The sequence below is a fragment of the Dromaius novaehollandiae genome, chromosome 1 (assembly GCF_036370855.1).
Source record: "Dromaius novaehollandiae isolate bDroNov1 chromosome 1, bDroNov1.hap1, whole genome shotgun sequence".
NCBI lineage: Eukaryota > Metazoa > Chordata > Aves > Casuariiformes > Dromaiidae > Dromaius > Dromaius novaehollandiae.
In genome coordinates this window covers 136208440-136227438 of record NC_088098.1, presented here as the reverse complement: position 1 = coordinate 136227438, position 18999 = coordinate 136208440, and the positions used below count along the sequence as shown (strand labels likewise).

At 41.9% G+C, this 18999-nt stretch overlaps 1 protein-coding gene across 2 annotated transcripts in view; it reads left to right on the top strand.

Annotated features, from left to right (window-relative positions):
* Window positions 1-18999, top strand: part of GRPR (gastrin releasing peptide receptor) — a 32697-nt gene that overhangs the window by 4268 nt on the left and 9430 nt on the right. For both annotated transcript variants that reach the window (XR_010385489.1, XM_026120779.2), the window contains exon 2: window positions 14748-15099. Coding sequence is in view for 1 of the 2 variants with exons in the window: in XM_026120779.2 (XP_025976564.1) it covers window positions 14748-15099 (352 nt within the window). In the remaining variant the exon portion in view is untranslated. The remainder of the gene's footprint in view (window positions 1-14747; window positions 15100-18999) is intronic.

The window sequence follows — 18999 nt, the reverse complement described above, 5'->3', positions numbered from 1 at the left end:
CATTTAAGCAAAGGTACCTTCCTGAGGCACCCTTTTACTCCTTCCATTTTCACTTTCCCATATTTTAAGCTGGGTTAAAAAAATTGAGTCTATCATCTCCTGGTGACTGTAAACTCTTAGCTAAGTGCCAGCCTCAACCACAGAGCACCTAAAGCTTCTCAGAAGTTTGTCCTGCCAACACCTACCAGTCACATAAATATCTGACTGCTCACTTGCAAGCTTTTCTCAAAGACTATGTTTTGCCAAAAAGTGGGATAAACCGCTGATTTCCATTCCTCCTGCTGTAGGCATCCCTCAATCCATGAGGTGCTCTATGTGCATATACATGCACACATGCATATGCACAGGTTTGGTTAGGTAGGGCATAGCCCGGAGGATCTCAAGGTGTTTAGGTCAGCTCTGTGTACAACAATGAGCCCATACCAGGCTAAAATGAAATTATTCAACAGAGTGTGGGAGAAAGGGCAAAGAAGAGGTAAAAATATTACAAATGTATTTTCTGTGGGACTGGTCTGCTCTCTACATGCTACCTGCATCTGTCTAGCTACATTTGCAGGAGCAGTGAGTGCTCTCAGTGGGACCTGTTTTCCTATCAGCGTTGCAAATTTGCAGAACAGCCAGGACAGGATTAAGGCCTGTGGTGTGCTTACAGCCACCCTCCGTGAGTGATAAGGCGCCATGGCTGAGTATACAAGAGCAAGGGAACAAGCAGTCAATGCGCGGGTATGCATGTTAGTGTGTTTTAGAGAGACTGTAAATGAATTTGGCAGTGGAAGGACATCTTTCTGCGCTGTTGTTGTGCTCTGTCAAGGCAGAAGATTTCTTCTGCTACTGCTCAGCACATCGTCACAAGGAGGGCATTTGAGTGTGCTTGCCTACCTGCCTGCCCTCCTTGTCAGTGTAAGTGGTGGAAAGGCATGCTGTGAGAGCGAACACACCTGGGCCGCTAGCCCAGATGGCAGAGAAGCCAAGACTGGCTCAGCAAGTATTAAGGAATTAAAAAATGTCTTTGTGAGGTAAGAGGAAAATCAGCCCATTTAATTGCCCTTGTCATGGAAAATGTCTTTATTTAATTGACTATTTCTTCCATGACTGACAGGGTTTATATATTTGCATTTGAATTACCCAAGCTGTCAAGTACTGATCATACTTCCCCACTGTTTTTCTGAGATAGTAAAAAACCAAATGACCTGGTGCTCATGCAGTGAAACCTTCCTGAAGTAATGTTGTTTTTACAAGCACATGGCAGAGTAAATGCAAAGCATAACTGGAGTTTGCAAATGGATCTTTATTTTAAGCGCTTTGGCTTATCAAGATTTTAGTGTTGGCAAACTACAGGAATGTCTGCCACATGGATCTGCCAGCTAGCCAGTCGCAGAAAGGAGTATCATTTAGTGTGGATAGACACACAGGGACAATTTATGAACATGAGGTTAGGTTGCTTATGTTGGCAAGACCAGCTCTCAAAGGCAGGAACTGCGGTAGGGTGGCACTTCTGAGAACTGAAATGAAGAAGTTAGAAATTGAGATCACTTTTGGAAATGTTAACCTCAGCACTTGAATGTAGGGATGCAGCGGTGCTTCCGGCACTGCTGTGTCCCTTGGAGAGGTCACAGACACAGCCTTCCGATGTTCTTATAAAACTCATACGACAGTTTATTTATTTAAGAAACAAAAAACCCAATCCTTTCCCCCAAAAGACAGTGGTGAAGGGAAAGAAGGAGATCCAGAGCTTCTAGAAAGATACTTTTAAATATGCAAAAATCTTTGTTTGTTGGGCTCCTCTCTTCTGTGCTCTGGGTGTCTTCAGCCTCTGCTATTAACAACATGTACAATGACAAAAAAGGAGTAATACCTACATGTCAGTTCATTCCTCATTTGTATTATTCTACAATTGCTGTAGTATATTTCCACAAGAGAATTAAGAGAAGTGTGCCACACTAAAAAAAAAGCTATGGAAAGCCAGACTGGTTTTCCACAGTGTAGATTCTTGATTTACTGAAAGACACTTTTCTTTAAATGCCATCAGTTGTGAAATGACAGGTCCATAGTGGTTATTAATTTATTCCAGGCAGTCTAGCCACAGCATTCATGAAAACCCTTTAAGGTCACTGAGGAACTATTTTCAGGCAATTTACTTGTGATATAATTAACTGTGCAGCATCAGGAAGGTTTTGAACAGGAGAAAGCCACTCTGAAATACCAAGACAACCCCTAATCTAGCCTATGCAAATGGCAGAATGATACCTCTGCATTTACATTTTGCATTCATGGACACAACCTAAGCCAGGACATCAGTTCTTCCACATCAAATAAGAAAATCTGAGGGGCTTCAAGTCCCCACACAAAGCTTTTGCTTCCACAGAAGCACTGGGCAGCCTCTCCTGGAGAGGGGGACTGGATCCTAGCTATTTGCTTTCTTCCTTGCAGCTGCTCTTCCTGTGCTGAGTGCACGGTGCATGTGCAGATGGACACACACTTCTCTTCCAGCTGATGGACAGAATCTTAGATCCTGTGTTGCTGGCCACTGTGTCAACACAATATAAACACTCATAACACTCTTGTTTTTAGCCTGCATTTCCTCAGCCCCTGCATCCATCTGCACCAAGAGAAACAGAGCAAACAGCACAAACTTTCTGAATATCTTGATTAGCCAGAGCAGATGGCTAAAACATGATAGATGTGATTCTAATACCAGGAACATTACAGCTTCCATTTATATCACTGGGACTGGTGCGCAGATCTGAGGGCAAAGTCAGTACTAATGTGCTGGAGACTGTCAATATTTAAGCAATCAAAGGGAAGAAAAGTTGGATTACCTATTGTTTACATTTCAGTAAAACCTAAAAACCCCAATCGGTTGTCATGGTCTCATGGTACGAGGTGCTGTACATACTGTTAACCGGGAGAGGAATTGGCTGCAGAGAATTTGCAGGCTGTGTGTCAGATTGAATGCAGCAGGCTGGGAGGTCATCATTGCTGCCGGGTGATGAGCCCACGGTGGTCACATCAGCTCAGGCATTAGTACCTGCTGTTCAGATGTGGACAACATCCTGGCCACAAAACAGCATTAGAGAGTTCAGCTAAAAAAAGCAGATGTGGGCAGCCTGGGCTGTACAGTTTACAGTATAAGCAGTGACACATCCAACAGTTGCTTTGCTCACAAACAGGTTCTGCAATAACCTGTTTTCTTTTTATTTTGGAAAGTGACACTAACACTAACCCTGTGGGGTCTTCTTGGGTGGTTTCTCACCAGTTCTGCATCAATGTGCTCGACTCACATCATACTATTTAAGATACCAGGAGCCATGAAATCCTGTCTGACCTGCTGTCCATAGCAGTCTGCTCATTTCCCCCCCATACATCTTCTGTGTACAATCTTAGGCAGAGCAGTGAATTTCAGCATCCAGAAGAGCAGAAACTGAGGGTGACTCCTGGGCCCCCTGTGGTGGCAAGGCACTGAAAGACACGTTAGCAGTAAGCCAGATCATGTGCTGTAGAGGAAGGCAGAAAGCTGAAGTGTCTTGTAAGAAACTACCTTCCTGACCTCAGTCTGGTGATCAGTTTAACCTGAGTGCAGGAAGTTGCAGAGCATCTAAGGGAGATGCATCCTCACAGCTCTGTTCGTCTTGTCCTCACCTGCTCTCCTGCTACAGCTGGTCTCTGCAGCTCCATGGGAAGGCAGGAGGGAAAACAGTACTGTGACACACCAAGAGGAAAAATTATCTCTTGGTACTTGCACACAGCCCTGAAACATGAGATTTAGTTATAGCCTGTCAAATGACCTGGGATAGCCAGAGATTAAGATGCCACACCAGCACCAGCTGCTCTGGCCATCCAGTTCAATAACTCTTCTCACACCCCACCTGCATGCACAGAGGCTGCTGAATATTTATTAGTGCCTGGATCAAAACAGGTCATTTCAATGACACTAGACATCTTCCTAAGTACTCTGACTAATGATGCAGATACCAACCTGTCCTCCACAAGTGTCTCCAGCAACCTGTTATTCTCACTGCTTAGAAATGATGTCATGTTTCAAATCTAAATTTGTCTGACCTCTAACCACTTTATCTGCCTACACCTTTCTCAGTAGGATGGAAATATCCCTCACTTCTGCTTTTCTCACTGTGAAAATACCTTCACATGGTGGTCATCCTTGAAAGCCACCATTCAGCTAAACTGACTTAAAATTACTTTCTCTGCTCTTGTCTCCTTTTGAGAGCCTGCTTCAAACTCTTCCCAATATTTGATGTCCTTCTTAAAAGTAGACAATACAACAAGCAGAGCATTCAGCATGGTTCTACAGCACTGTCAGCACCGGAGACAACATTACTGCCACATTGCTAATAATAATCTGACTAATAACATAATAACAGCCAAGTATTGCATTAGACTTTTGCCTCAAAATGGAGCTGAAAGTTTATATGGAAGTGACAGTCTCTTATGACTGCTGTCTTTACAAAGTTACAGAAAGGACTTAAGCATCAGTTAAGCATACCAGACTTTTTTCTAAAGCCCTGACACCATAAGAATGACGAGATATTTCATTTTCTCAGCTGCACTACAGAGTTGCTCTAAGGTCTTCTCTTGCTCACCTCTTTCCTTGAAAGACCCTCAGTCTGTTGGCATAACATGTCCACTTGGGTCCTAGATATACTATTTTGCACTTTGATGTGGCTTCTGTTAGACTATGGTCATTTATCCCAATGATTCTCTGATATTTCTTGCAGTCTGGTCAGCCACCATGCCATCTGCAAACTTTCCCAGCAAAAGTTTTACAGCTTGCTGGAGAGAGCTGATAAATGCAGCAAAGAGCACTGCAGCCGGAGTTAGTTTCCAGGAGCCAGGCTAGGGATGGCTCCATGCACTGGCACCTTTGTACAAGCACATTCGGAGACCTGTTGTGGAGCCTGCTGGTGAGGCCATGGGGCTCAAGGTCTCTGTCTGGCACCGCTCCCCCTGGCCTGGCTGTGGCCTCACTACTGCTACTTTCATCCCCATCCCATGGGAGAGGGGCATGGATCATGTGAGCATGGATGGGGGAGGGGAAACCACACGTGCCTGGGCACTTATCCATGTGCAAGATTACCCTTGCCAAGATGACCACACGTGCTGCACCTCCCTTACATGCCAATGTGGCCCACATCCTTTTCACATGACTGATAATCCTGTAAAGAAAGAAAGGAAGCAATTTGTTTTGACAAAATCTATCATGCATTAAACAATAGAAACTGATGTTAATCATAATTTCTTGGTAGTATTTACAGCTCCATTATTCTGTCAGCAGTTGATCTCAGGCAATCCAAATACTTGCAGTTTCCTTGTTCACACCTTTCACCTTTCGAAACTTCACAACTTGGAGCCAGTTCTCAAGTTCTTGGGAGTTTCTCTAGTTCTTCAAGGTTTGTGAAAAACAAACACCAGTGGTTATAGTTGTTCCCTGTCTGGTTCCTTTAATACTCCTAGGTGTAAATTGTTCAGGCCTGCTGGTGTGAAAATGTTTTGTGTTAGCAGATGTTGGCTCACATCTTCCTGAATACGGCTGGCAAGCTTGCTACTACATCTACAGCACTGCACACATGGTGTGGATACCTCCTCTGCATTTATTCTTAAAGATTAATATCTAGCGATAGCTTTCCGCCTTGTCTCCGTCATCGTTTATACTTTCACCATTTACATGTATAGCTGACTTACTGATTTTTTTGTTCCTGATATATTTAAAAATGCACATTTGTCTGTCATACAGTGACCTTTGATATTGTGTTGGCTCCTTCAGCTTCCCTTATCAGGCACCTACATTTTTAAACTCCGATATTGGCTGTCATTTACGTTTGCTTTTTTTCCCATCTATTGTATATTGTTTTTTTTAATTATGCCTTTGAGGTTTTATCACAACTCCACCTTTTCTCTCAGTCAGAGTAGCTTTTTTCCTGGCAGAGCTTTTTCAGGGCAAGGTGGAGAAGCTACTGCTCAACTACTTATGTGTTGTTAGTGTTGCCCACTATACGTTTACTTTCCCAGTCAGTTATACTGATGGCTGATGCTGAGAAACATGTCAAGCTGAAGTATTGGCTGTATGGGGGAACTCACTAGTTTTGAAGTCAAATGGTGTTTTTAAAATAATGGGTACCATCCCTCCCTCAGATGACAAGTCTCAAGTCCAATTGCAAAACCTGTATCAAACCGCTAGGCTGTTCCCACTGAAATCATTGACTTGGGATCAGGGCTTCATTCAAAGACTTTGCTGAAGATCATCCACTGAGAATAGTTACCCTAGGTACAAGGGGCACTTTCTAATAAGGAAAGCATCGTCCATAGAACTCCCATTAATTCCTGTAGTAACCTTACCATCCATCGTTTTCCATATCTATAGTTAATTCATGGAATGGTTTGTGCTCTGGACAGTTACTATTAAGTGGTTACTGTTTAAGCTTTACTTCCCAAATATACCAGTGTAATTTAAATGTTGTCTAAAATGCTCTGTCTCTACTCTCACTCTCACCTGAGTCATTCCTAGACTGAAATTCTTATTAATCCAGATTCCAGGATGGCGTAGCAGTATGCAGGAATATGGACTGAAATTTGAACTCAGGCTTCAAAAAGTAAGAACTATGCCACTTCCATCACTGCATCTTTTTTTTTTCCATTGAAATGTTAATTAATAGAGCACCTGGCAATGTATGTTAAGACTAGCCCATTAGAGATGTCTTTGTGCCCATATGCAATTTACTAAAATAAAGATTTTAATAACAGATGTTTACCCAAGAATCATGCATAATAATCGTAATCTTAACTAAGTATGCTGAAAGCAGATAGACCCAAAATAGATTGCAGGAGTGTGTTGATGGGTTAGACAGTCTAACAATTTTGTGGATTTATTGAATTATTTGTCTTCGAACTATAAATATTCATAGTGTTCATGGTGGAAACAATAAAGAAAGTTTGGGGCATTGTATTTCTCATAAATTTCTTCAGATACTTAGAAAGACTTTTTCATTGCTTTCAAAATTGTACTTTACACTCAACAAGATTCCATATGTCTCATTTATGCAGTCTTCATATAGCATCAAGTTTTCCTTTGTTGCTTGAGGCTTTTTGCATGATAATTGTGACAGTTCTTCAGATTACGTAGACAAAACAATAATGTGATACTGGCAGAACATAATTACAAATTTTTAATGAGAAGATTTTCATTCACTACGTTCATAGGCCAGACCAGATCAAGGTGAACACATTAAGCTTACAAATCAGAACAGATGACTCAGGATCAGATGAACTGTGAATTGTACATGCTTTTTTCCTCTTTTGGATTCAGGTGGGAACAGAAATATGGGAATGCACTGACTAAAAGCTGTTCTTTCATCATTACAATAGCAAGCACTTGCAATTTCAGGAGCTCATCTTCTAGAGCTGGGAAGAATGCAGCATTCTTACTTCACAGTAATCCACACAGCTATTTTTCTAAGACTTCAGTCCACTCCAACTAAACCCCGCTTTTTATTTAAATTTCAGGTACACATTAGCTCAATATCTCAAATTAGAGCTTAATTAAAACAGATTCAGAAGCTTGAAAGTGGCTTTCTAACTTCAGACAAAAACAGAAACCATAAAGTAGGTCTGAGAGACAACAAATCTGTCTGCCAGCCTGCTGCAGTCTAAGCAATGGGGCTGGTCATGAAGCAAAGACAGGCAAGCTTTCAGAAATTTTGTTTGAACAGTTTTTAAGGCACTTATTTTTTCAGACGTTTTTACAAATTCAGGAGTGGGGGCCAGGATGTTCTTATGTAAACGCTCTGTAAGACATAGTAATGGATGATATTATTTAAACTTGCATTAACTCTAAAGTACTCCTGCAAATCCATTCCAGAGTGGCAGAATTCCTTTTCCCTGTAGGAAGGATGGAGAGGATTTTTTTCACTTCAGATATTTCTCACCAGCTTTTTTGTAGAGCCACAGGGCCTTGCTGTGCGTAACACGACTACCCATTTGCTTTGGAAGGGAGGTGGAGGGAAGACGTTCGGCTGGGGGAAGTATCTTCAGGACTGTAAAAAAAAAAAAAAAAAAAAAAAAAAAAAAAGAGTAGTGCTCTGTGAGAAAGCTTATTTCAGCCATTTTCTCTTGCTCCAGTCCTACTGCAGAAAAAAATGAGGGAGAAGGAGATACGAGAGCACTTCAGTGCCTCTTTTTAAGGTACATTTAATAAATGAGAGGGATGTATGTAAATGCTGCTATAAAAGCTTTGCTGTCCTATTGGGTCACAAGGAACATCCCTGGTGAGCTGCCTGTGTGAACATCCACTTTTGCAGATGCCTCCTGTTGCCATAAGGGAGGGACGTTTGCCATTACCAGTGGCAGAAATTGCAGTCTCACCTTGATATGTTGTACCATATATCCCTAAGTTCATGGTCACAGAGGAACTATTATTATTAAAAAAGACACTAGTGATATTGGCTGAAATTAGGGTTTACTGACCTGGCACTTGTAAAGACAGGTGATATCTCCCAGTTTAAAAAGCCCATCTTGCTATTTGTCACCCATACCTATCAGGCACTCAATGAGGGCTGTTGTAGAGGGAATATATATTAGTTTTAGTTACTGACATAAGAGAAGGGAGAAAGGCATTAGTACAAAACAGTCAGAAAACAGAAAGCAAGCTAGGCTGCCTACAGCACCAGCTTCCCCACACAATATAGCAATACCTCCTTAAAGAAGCAGAAAACAGAAAGTGAGACATATAGAGCTCAATTGATTTAAAATCCAAAGAAAAAGAACTGATTTCCCTCTGGAGCTTTAGCTGTTTTATTTTGATTTTTGTGACTGATGTAGCTGGCAGCAAGTAAGTGGATGAAGGTGACAGGGAAAAAAACATGAGGGACACACTGGGCCTGCTGCCACTTTAGGGATAAGGTACTTTCTTTGCCAATGTAAGAGCAAAAGCAACCCCTCGTATCTCTGTGCTTAGGAGCATACAGGCACTATGAATTTGAGGGCAAAGTCCGTTTATATTTCAGCTGATGTGTATTTTTTCTTTGCGCAGTTGTGGAGCACAGAAATGGCTAAAATACTTTGCATGAGCTGAGAAGCTGCATCTAGGGTACTGACATTCTTTTGGGGCCTTATTTTGATCAGTGGCTTTGGAGAATATATCTGCAACTGTTTTTCTTGTGACAAAAATGCTTCTGTGTTTATATTTAAAGTTGTGGCTTTGGGAATAAGTGTATAGTATTAACCAGTGTTTGCATAGTCAAAGTTTGAGAGTACATTTGGTGATGTCATCGTTAGTAACATTATAATTAACACAAGGATAATGACACAGCTTTCCACAGTTTCACTGACATATTAGCCTTGGTGGGAAAAATACTTATCACACAAAACCTTGTGTGTGTCACATTTTAGCAATTTATAGTCATTTCAGTGGTGAGAAACAGTTATCCAATGAGCACAATACAGATCTTAAGTGACAGATACAGGATGTTTGCCAGGATTCAATGGAGAAGCAAACACTCTTTGGGCTCCTACCAATCTTTTCTCCAATACTTTTTCTAATTCTATCAGTTATAACAAATTCAATCAGAAATTGAATTCTGGTTGCTGGGATTAGGTTGAGAAATGACTGTGCACCATATGCTACTGAATTCTTTTGTCAAAGACCCTGCACTGGGTGAGGTTTCATTAGGATGCCCAGGTAGCACTGGCCCAGCCCCTGCTAGCCCTGTCGCAGAAAGCGGAGGAGTCATGTTGTGCCGCACAGTGCCAGCCTTCCCACAAATCCTTTGTGCAGCTTGAGCCACTGGGCTGAAGCAGCTCCATGACCAGGTTCCTCCTCCGAGGCTTGGAGACTGACTCTTGAGAATAGGGACCACATCAGAGCAGTTACAGAAGGTGAAGGTGTGAATTCCCCTGTGGGGTGAATCCTAAAGGCACCTTGGGGAACAGCTTTTATTTGCCAGAGCCTTACAAAGAGATGTTCACTCTTGGCCAAAACTCCTAGCCAATACTTCTGAGGTTTTCCTGTGATTATTGCACTTAAGTGGATTTAAAATGATGGGCTGATTCTTTTTCTTTTCTTTTTTTTTTTTTTTGAAATCCCATGTGTAATTTATTTGTGATGGCAGAGAATGAGACCCTGAAACACAGAGAACACCAGCATTTGTCCCAGCCAGAAAGTCATTTGTAGCTGCAGTGTGCAAGGTAGGTTGCAGCCTAGCAAGTGCAATGGGAACAGAGAAGTCCAAAGACTGAGTGACAGCAAAGGTCAGCATTTCATTCATATTTCCAGCAAATCAGCAACCCAGTCATTTTCATCTGGGCCATTTGAAAACTGGAGAGAGATCTCAGTTGACACAAGTTCTTAATTATATCATTTTTTTATTCAACTGAGTATTCAGAAGGCACATTTTTCTTTTTAAGCTTTGGCCTTTATTGTGGTGCATGAATCATATCTTTGATTTTTATTCTTTTTTAAGAATTTCTTTAAGAGCAGGTTGGGAAGGGAGTTCACCTGAAACACAGCAGTATCATACAACAATTAAAGAGAGAGAGAGATGGAATGGGAGAGGAAGCAGAGGTGATAAACCCAAAGCCATGGCGGGGTTCATTGCAGACAATCTGAGTTTAATGTGACACATACTCTTAGATCTCATAATACTGCATGGGTTGAAAATAACACTGTGTAAGAACTTTGCATAAGCACTCACTCTGCTGGCCACTTAGGTCCATAACTCCGCCAAGGTGTGTGGACATATTCATCAAAGTGTTCTTCAAAGTGGATTGGATTATTCAAATGCTGGAAGCTAAGTATGGGAAAGTTAAGTACCTCAGGCTCACTCCTAAATTTAGCCACCTGAAATTGCCTATGAAGCTAGTCCTCTCATTGCCCAGACTCCCTCTACAGAAAGTGGAAAGAGAGGCAACTCCCCAGGATTTACCACTCCACCCCTCTCAGATGTCTGTTTCAGGACTGGAGGAATTACCCCTGGAATTGCCTCTCTCTCCACTGACTATAGCAGAAGCCTAGGTAGATGCTTTGCTCTCAGATAGTTTTAGGAAGGTAGATGCATTGCACCCCCATGGTCTAAAGCAGATATGGGGAACTGGATTCATCTAAATTCATCCAAATTCAGTCAGCCACAGGGTGGCCATTTACACCTGAGCTTCTTACTCTCCACCTGTACTTTTCACAGGAGACAGTGTGAAGTGCTGTAGTGCTAACAATGCTAAGAGTTAAAACCTCTTTGCTGGAGATGCAAATGGCATGGATTAGACATTGCTCGTGTCTCACAGGGATGGCCTATCATAGAAATCAGAAGTGTCCAAGACTGAGCTCGTTGCTGTGATGCTGATCACAACTGATTTGATTGTGCAGAGCAGGAAAAACTGTGCTCAGCAATTTGGGGGAGAACATCACAGCTTTTCCCAGGCATGGCAAAACTCTCTAGCGATGGCCCAGGGGAGAGCAGAGTATCTCTGCGGGATGGGGGGAGCTTGCTGTCGCATGCGGAGGCCCAGCCATTTAGCAGGAAAAGTAGCAATGGCTCCCAGAGCTATTCTTTTTCTGAGTAGGAGTGGGCATGTAGCTCCTGATGCAGCTGATAAGGGAAAGACTAGCTCGTTAAAAAAAGAAGAGGCACTGGACAAGCTGTGGAAAGCTTGAAATCATATTTGACACATAAGCTGAAAATACAGATGCTGAAAAACAGGACTAGTTGCTGCTCAAAACCAGTCCACCTTGCTCCAATTCTTAAGAAATTTTAACCAAATTATAAAATTCAGGATTGGCCCCTCTTGAAAGTAGTGTGGAAAAGTAGAGGAGTAAGGAAATGAGCTGTGTTCACTAATCAGCCGAGAGATGCAGCTTTTTCTTTTTCTGAGCACAGACCAACAGGAAGCTCTTCCAGAGCCCCCCCAGCCCCAGTGCTGGGAGATGGCCTGTGCACACACCAGTGTGTCCCTGCAGAGAATAAACTTCTGCAGTCAGAACCAAAACTGATGTGGGAAAATAGGGCTGTTGAAACATAAGCTAGGGAGAGACTCATTAAAATAGCAGTAATGCAGCTGGAAATAAAGATTCCCATTAGGTCAATACTGACCAATTAAGCATTAATACTCAGATGAAAATAAATTACTGAAGATCTCTGAGTAAGTTAGCTCACCATAAAGTAAGTCATACAGATAGTCAGCAAAATAATTTGATTCAACTGTCAGCCTTGTAAGAAAACATGTACCCATGTTCCTATGTCTGAGAACCTACATTTTCAAAACCTTTTTTTCTAGCTTCTTTTTTTCCAGTTTATCTTTTTGTACTTTTGACCTCATGATTTGGGTTTACACTGAGATCCTGGCAACCCAAACCTTTCATAGATCTTCTTTATATCTGTTGTAGCAGGCTTTATAAAATAAACTAAATGCCTAATAATCAGTGCCAGCATTCCTAGCCATTTGTAATTACGTTCTTTCAAAATTATATTGTTTGGAAATGCCATCTCTAAATAAAATGTGCTAATAACTTGAAATGGATTCATTTTCTGACTCTTCCTAATCTATTTATGTTCGTAAAAATAAAACAGAATCTCTCTTTCTCTGTATATTTCAATTCATTCACATTACTGGAAATTAACACTGGAAAATATTCTCTCAGCTGGCTACATTATATATAAGAAAATTACTGAAATAATTATGCTAATATGCCATGATGATAAGCATACAATAAACACCTAGAGAAGGAGCTTGGAATTAACTAAATTTTTTGATACCTTGATATGTAATTCGTTTCCTTTTGTATTTATTCTCTTTAAGGTTTACTGAAGATTTTCAGTTAGCTAGTGCTTCTGTCAATAATATATAACTGGTGAACCAGATTATAACGTAAGCTATTTTAGCTGCATTGTTTTAGTAATCTGCCTATCTCTTCCATTTTATTACTGCAACAGTTGTAGCACACTTAACCTCCAACTTCAGAGTACAAGTTAAAGCAGTGCTAGGCAAGCATGAAAAATACTGTGTCTGGCTACTATAGCTGTATAGCTATAGCAAAGGGGAGAGCTTGGCAAATAAGCAGTTAAACAAAAGACTAATGAGCATGATGTCTGCAGGCCATTAAAGGGCTGAAAAACAGCTACTCTAGACACCCATGGGAGCGTATGGAGAAACGTCTGCAGATGGGAAGATGTCCAGATACAGTCTTTAAATATAAAGTTTATATGTACATATTTATATATATTTCTATATAAATATACATGTATGCATATAAAAATACAGACATACATATGTACACATATATATACACACAGAGAGAGAGATGAGGTGTGCTAAGCAGAGTGTTTCTAACTCAAGGTTGAATGTGTGGTTGTCCTGTAAGTGAAGCAATTCTGCGGAAAAAAAAAAAACAGTGTATGACTGATAGACTCACCTATAAAATGATAAGCTTTATGGTAATGCAGACTACAGTATATAGGGCACCTGTCACACATGTATGCCATGTGCCTGGAGCTCATATTCAGGCTGCCGGGCGGCTGAGTCCTGGCGTGTGCTGTCATGTCTTGGGCAGAGTGCTATACTCACTACCCCCCGCTCCCATCTCAGGGCCCAGTTCAACCAGTGGGAGAGCTGGGACCCTGGAAGGAGCTGAGAAACATACTCTGGAGCAGCCACATGGGGACTGGGCAAGTGCACTGCCACGCCAAAAACAGGCCAGGGCAGCTGAGGGCCCAGGGTCTTGGCAACCCCACAGAGCGGACAGAGACCAAGGGCCAAGTGAGCCATGGCCAGTGTGAGAGGTAGATCCTGGAAAGAACATCCAACAGAGCAATTCACTGGAAATAGCAAGACTGTAATTGTTATGATAGTGAACCTGTATAATAATTTATGAAAGTCGTAGATATTTCTTCCTATTTTTTTTCTTCTGGAGTTTTCCTTAAATATTTGTGTGAATTGTAATTTATCTGTAGTGTCCATTCCTGCCAGACCAGGGCTCTTTTGTTCTCTGGTCTTCCCATTCCACACATCAGGTTCAAATAAGTTTGCTGCTGTCATTTTCTTGGATTCTAAAACACAATTTTGTGAAAGGCTGAATTTGTGAAAGACAAAATAGCAAATCAAAAACTGTCATCTATGTATTTAGCATAGCAAGCAATACTTTTCTTTAAGCAAGTCAGTTAGCAGCTCTGGCTATACTGAGTTATGGACAACTGACAAATGTCAACTACACCACCAAACAGCAATCAAAATGGGCAACATGCTCTTTGCAGCCTCTGAAAACATGAGAGTTGGCTTGCAAAAGGCTGTGTACTCACAGCTCTAAAAGAAATATGTGGCAATGCCTGCAAATTCAGTAACCCCTCTAGTTTCCCTGAACAGTGTTCTGCGAAGGGGTGTAAATTGTCACATGTTTTTCAATAGAACCCTATGATTACACTTCCTATCTTTATGTTATTTGGACATATACATATTAATGTCAAGCAGCACTGTGCTTTGTCAGATCAATTGCAAACTGAATAAACTGAGAATCAATACACATGAAACTGAATGAACTCATGTCAGGTGGCTCTGCTTTGAAATGAGGAATCCATCAAAAACTGAAATTTAAAACATCATTTAAAAAAATTTGTCAGCCATGAGTAAAAATGATTTTTGTATGCTTTTTATAGATGGAAGGGATCTATGAATGACAAGCACAAATAAATTGCCCAAGTATTCTAACTGATCAGTGTTGAGGTCAGTAAATGATTTCTTTCTTCTTTTCTTAGGTATAAAGCTATAGTAAGACCAATGGAGATCCAAGCATCCCATGCACTGATGAAGATTTGTATGAGAGCTGCTATAATCTGGATTGTTTCCATGTTGCTTGCCATTCCTGAAGCTGTGTTTTCTGATTTGCACCCCTTCCATGACAAAGGCACTAATAAAACCTTCATCAGCTGTGCTCCTTACCCACATTCTGACGGGCTACATCCCAAAATTCACTCAATGGCATCATTTCTGATCTTTTATATCATTCCCCTGTCTGTCATTTCAATATATTATTATTTCATTGCTAAGAATTTGATCCGGAGCGCTTACAACATCCCCGCGGAAGGAAATATACATGTGAGGAAACAGGTACAGATTTTATTTTCCTCAAAAATCCTCATTCCTTCTTAAGAGTTAACAAGTTAAGGGGAGTTAAGAGTGTGCTGGTTTGGACTGCATAGAGGGAAATTCATACTTGGACAGCATGCATCTGTTGTGCTAATTTTAATAGACTGAATGGTCTTAAAGAATCAAAACGATTGAACACAAACTTGTCATGGCACAACACTAAACAGTTAAAGAAATCTTCTCATGTTTCTAAGTTCAGGGACTTTGGCAGTGTGGTTACCATGGCAAACACAGCAGGGAACTCATGCCAAAGTCTGGGGAGGTATTGACTAGGATGCAAGAAAAGAGGCAGAGCTAAGGATGGTGTTTTGAAATTGAAGCTGAGGAGTTACACAGAAGAAAAAACTTCTCAAAGTTGCTTTATCAGAGAGAAGATCTTGGATAAAATCTTGTTCTGCAAAGTGGTCCCTCTTCACACAGAGCAAAACGCTGCGTCTGCTATTCAGTTTTCAGGAATGAAAAAGCAGAAGGGACAAAGCAATAGCACAGTGAAGGGATGCAAGTGCAGGAGGCAGCTTGTGTGCCAGCCCTCCTGGTGCAGGATGCACTAGTTGGTCAGGGAGGACGGCGGGGTGCAAAGCTGCCTGTGAGAGTGGCAATGCCTCTCCACGCTTGCAGCCACTCCAGCTCATCCCCAGGAGCTTGCTCTGCTAGTGCTGTGCAGTGTTCAGACACCAGTACAAACTGGAGAAGGGCAGGAGAGTGGAGACTGGTCACAAAAGCCTCGGGGAAGGAGGACGGAGCAGAACGGTGTGGGCTTTGTTCTGGGACCCTGGCGTTGGGTCCTCACAGCAGCAGTGGTGTGGGGTCTCCACAGGTGCACTGCAATTACAAGTCTTGTGGATGATGTGATCTTTGCAGTGTGGAAATCAAGGCTAAATCTCAGGAGAAAAGGACAGTCTGTCTTCTCTCTGTGAAATCCCTCAGGCTTAATTCTCCCTCTACAAATGCTACTTTTTCTGTGGTCTCCAGAGAAGAGTGGTGTTGGACAGAATAGCCTATCCACTTGTTATTTGCCTTCTAATAAGGCAGATTTCTGTCAATCTCCTTCTGGTCCAATAGCTAGTAGCTTCAGTTTTTACATTAGTCAGTCTTCGATTTATATAAGCAGGCCTTTTCCTCTGTACTAACGCAGTCTTTTAACTGCCCTTTTCACCCTTGTAAGCAGTGTTACCTCTGTTTCTGTCGCTCATGAATGGGGCTTTTCACAAAACTCCCCTGACTGTCCTGCAGCAGAGCTATCAGTCAGGGTGGCTCAGCTGGAACGCGAGTGTTGCAAGTGATTCTCATGCACTGTTTGAAAATGTGTGATTGAAAATGTATGAGTCCAGCACCAAGTGAGAGGAGTTAACCTGTATTTAGGCAGTCTAACTCCAGACTTTCAGCTGGAGGCTATTTGCTCTTGACTACTCCTAAACAACTGTAGGGAAAAAGATTCATCTCCAGAAGGAAATCCAAATTCTACATGAGCAACTGGGTATCTTATCATTGCTTAAATTCAGATACATTTGAGCCTTGGGCTTGTCTAACTAAGAAAGTAGCAGCAGGCTAACTTGTTTCTAAACAACTTATTTACCTTGGCATATGCCCTTCCTTTCAACCGAGGAGTGCTTCAACTTAAACTAAACTGTCACAAGCCATTCTTCAACTGAATGAATGTCCATATAATTGCTCCAAGCTCACATCTCCACCTTAGGCTGCCCTAACATAATCTTCTCATGTGGCCTTCTGATGATAAGGTGAAACAGCAGGGGCGGAAAACTGTGTTTTCTGCCCATTAAATGATGTGCAACTCATGAAATCCTTATTCTTTTTACTTTCTGAACATGCATAAATCTTCTTCCCCTGCAGGCCATTTTTTCTGCTGATTCAATGACTGTTTTGATTAGAGACAGTAAAGTGAGTAGTAAAAGCAGCCCTTTCGCCCTTTGGTTTTGGGGAGACAACTCTAAAGAAAGCAAAAGGACAGGCTGCAGTCTAGCACCATTAGTCCATCATCCAGTCCTGCAGTGCATTTGGGAGCTATAGGTCTCCATCTGAGATAACTGGTATTGATTTCTTTATTGCGTTGCTTCCTTTCTTTATAGTGCAGATGTAGCTTCAGTAGCCCTGTATCAAATTAAGGATACATTTAAAAAGAATACATGGTTCAGCTGTGGAGAGCCTGTTCTCAAAGGATTTAATTTTCAGCCCACTCTCTGGAGACATTATCATCTGGTACATGTCAATCCTTTCCAAGCTCAATGGCTGATTTTCAGTTGGTGCCATTAAAGGGGCACAAAATAAAGTCAAAATGGGCTTGCCAGGTCTCTCCTGCCTGCTCCCCGCTTGCTGCTGCCCTGAGCAAACATCAGCTTATGTGAGCTGCTAAATTTCTGATTTACTTCTACAGCCTGGGAGGTGAGAATGTGCAATCTTGCAGGTGAATAATAAAAAATGGGCAGGAGGACTTCTCAGAGCCACACACAAAGCACAAAGCCTGCCCCAAATGTGGTACACTACCAGCAAAACAATACATGTGGCCATGTGAACAGTGGTATATTAAAGGGAGGAGAAAATTCTACAAAAAAGATTTTCTGGAAGTTTCACATTTTTGAGACCTCATCCTCTGACTTTTAACCAAGGACAATTTTCCTCAGAAAAATGAAACGATCAAACTTTGATCAAAATCTGCATTACCCTTTCCCATCCATGCTGCCCTTCTTTGATTTATTTTCACCTTGGCCATAACTCCCACTGAGTGACAATTAGGGGCAGCCCAAGAACTTGACTAGGCGTCGCAGCTGCCTGAAAGCTGGAGCAAGGGCAGGGGTCCCTAAGGGCCATGTGGAGTTTCAAGCCATTGAGATCACACTCAAATCCAGGGAGCAGGTGGCAACAAATTGCACAGAAGTGTCTGGGAAGAAGTGCAGGAATTACCAGAGAGAAGAACGATACAAAGTCCTGAAAAGGCAGCGGCGTTATACTTTCTGTGCCTGCAAACTTCTGGCTGTGCAACTCACCCAGGGTGCAGTGTATTCCAGCAGGCTTTTCCGGACAACTCTGTCTGTCTTCTTCCTTTGCCTGACCTCTGGCATGGTTCGTTTCTTCATTAGGAGGAAAGATGTGTTTTTCAGTGGTGCTGTTACCTTAGTGTGCAATGCTGGTGGAGAAAAGGAAAAGTACGGTTTACCTCAGTTCACTACAGTTGAGCAATACCCTTGGGTTGACTCCAAGCCTTTACATCTAAATAAAACAAAAGGGTGGCTTGTCTGTGTGAAGGTTATATTGCCTGCTAGCTGATATTGTAAAAACACACCTCCTTCTAATGTAGCTCAAATTTTGCTAGAGAGATGATCGTCTATCTATTCACCACCTACATCGTCTACTCCTCATGGCCCCAGCTCTTTCAGCTGAAGGGCCAACCTCTGAACTGCCTTGTTTCTCTAAATATAGACTTTTCTCTTTCTGTTTCTCCAGTTCCTTTGGCCTCCAGGTACTGCACTTGGTCTCTGCAGGCCATGAGCAGTTGGCAGCACATTTGTGTACATATACCACATGGCCCCAAGGTAAAAAGTCCTGCCTCTGGGCTCTGTGAAGTAACCCAGGCTCCTATCCTAGCAGATAATTAATGATGGCATCTGCACTTTTGTTACCTGAGAGAGGGTTTTACTAAATGACAAGCCATTGGAAGTTTATCTCTGAACAGGAAAAGAAAGACTGTATTTCATTATTTAATGAATTTGCAAAATCATTTATTTTTAGGGGAAGGGTGGGTGAGGAGAGGCAAGGAAGGTTCTTTACTCTGTGTTGACCTGCAGTCCAGTTCCCCTGCTGTCATTGTGCTGCCTTGCATGCATTAGCCCCCAAGCTACCACACAG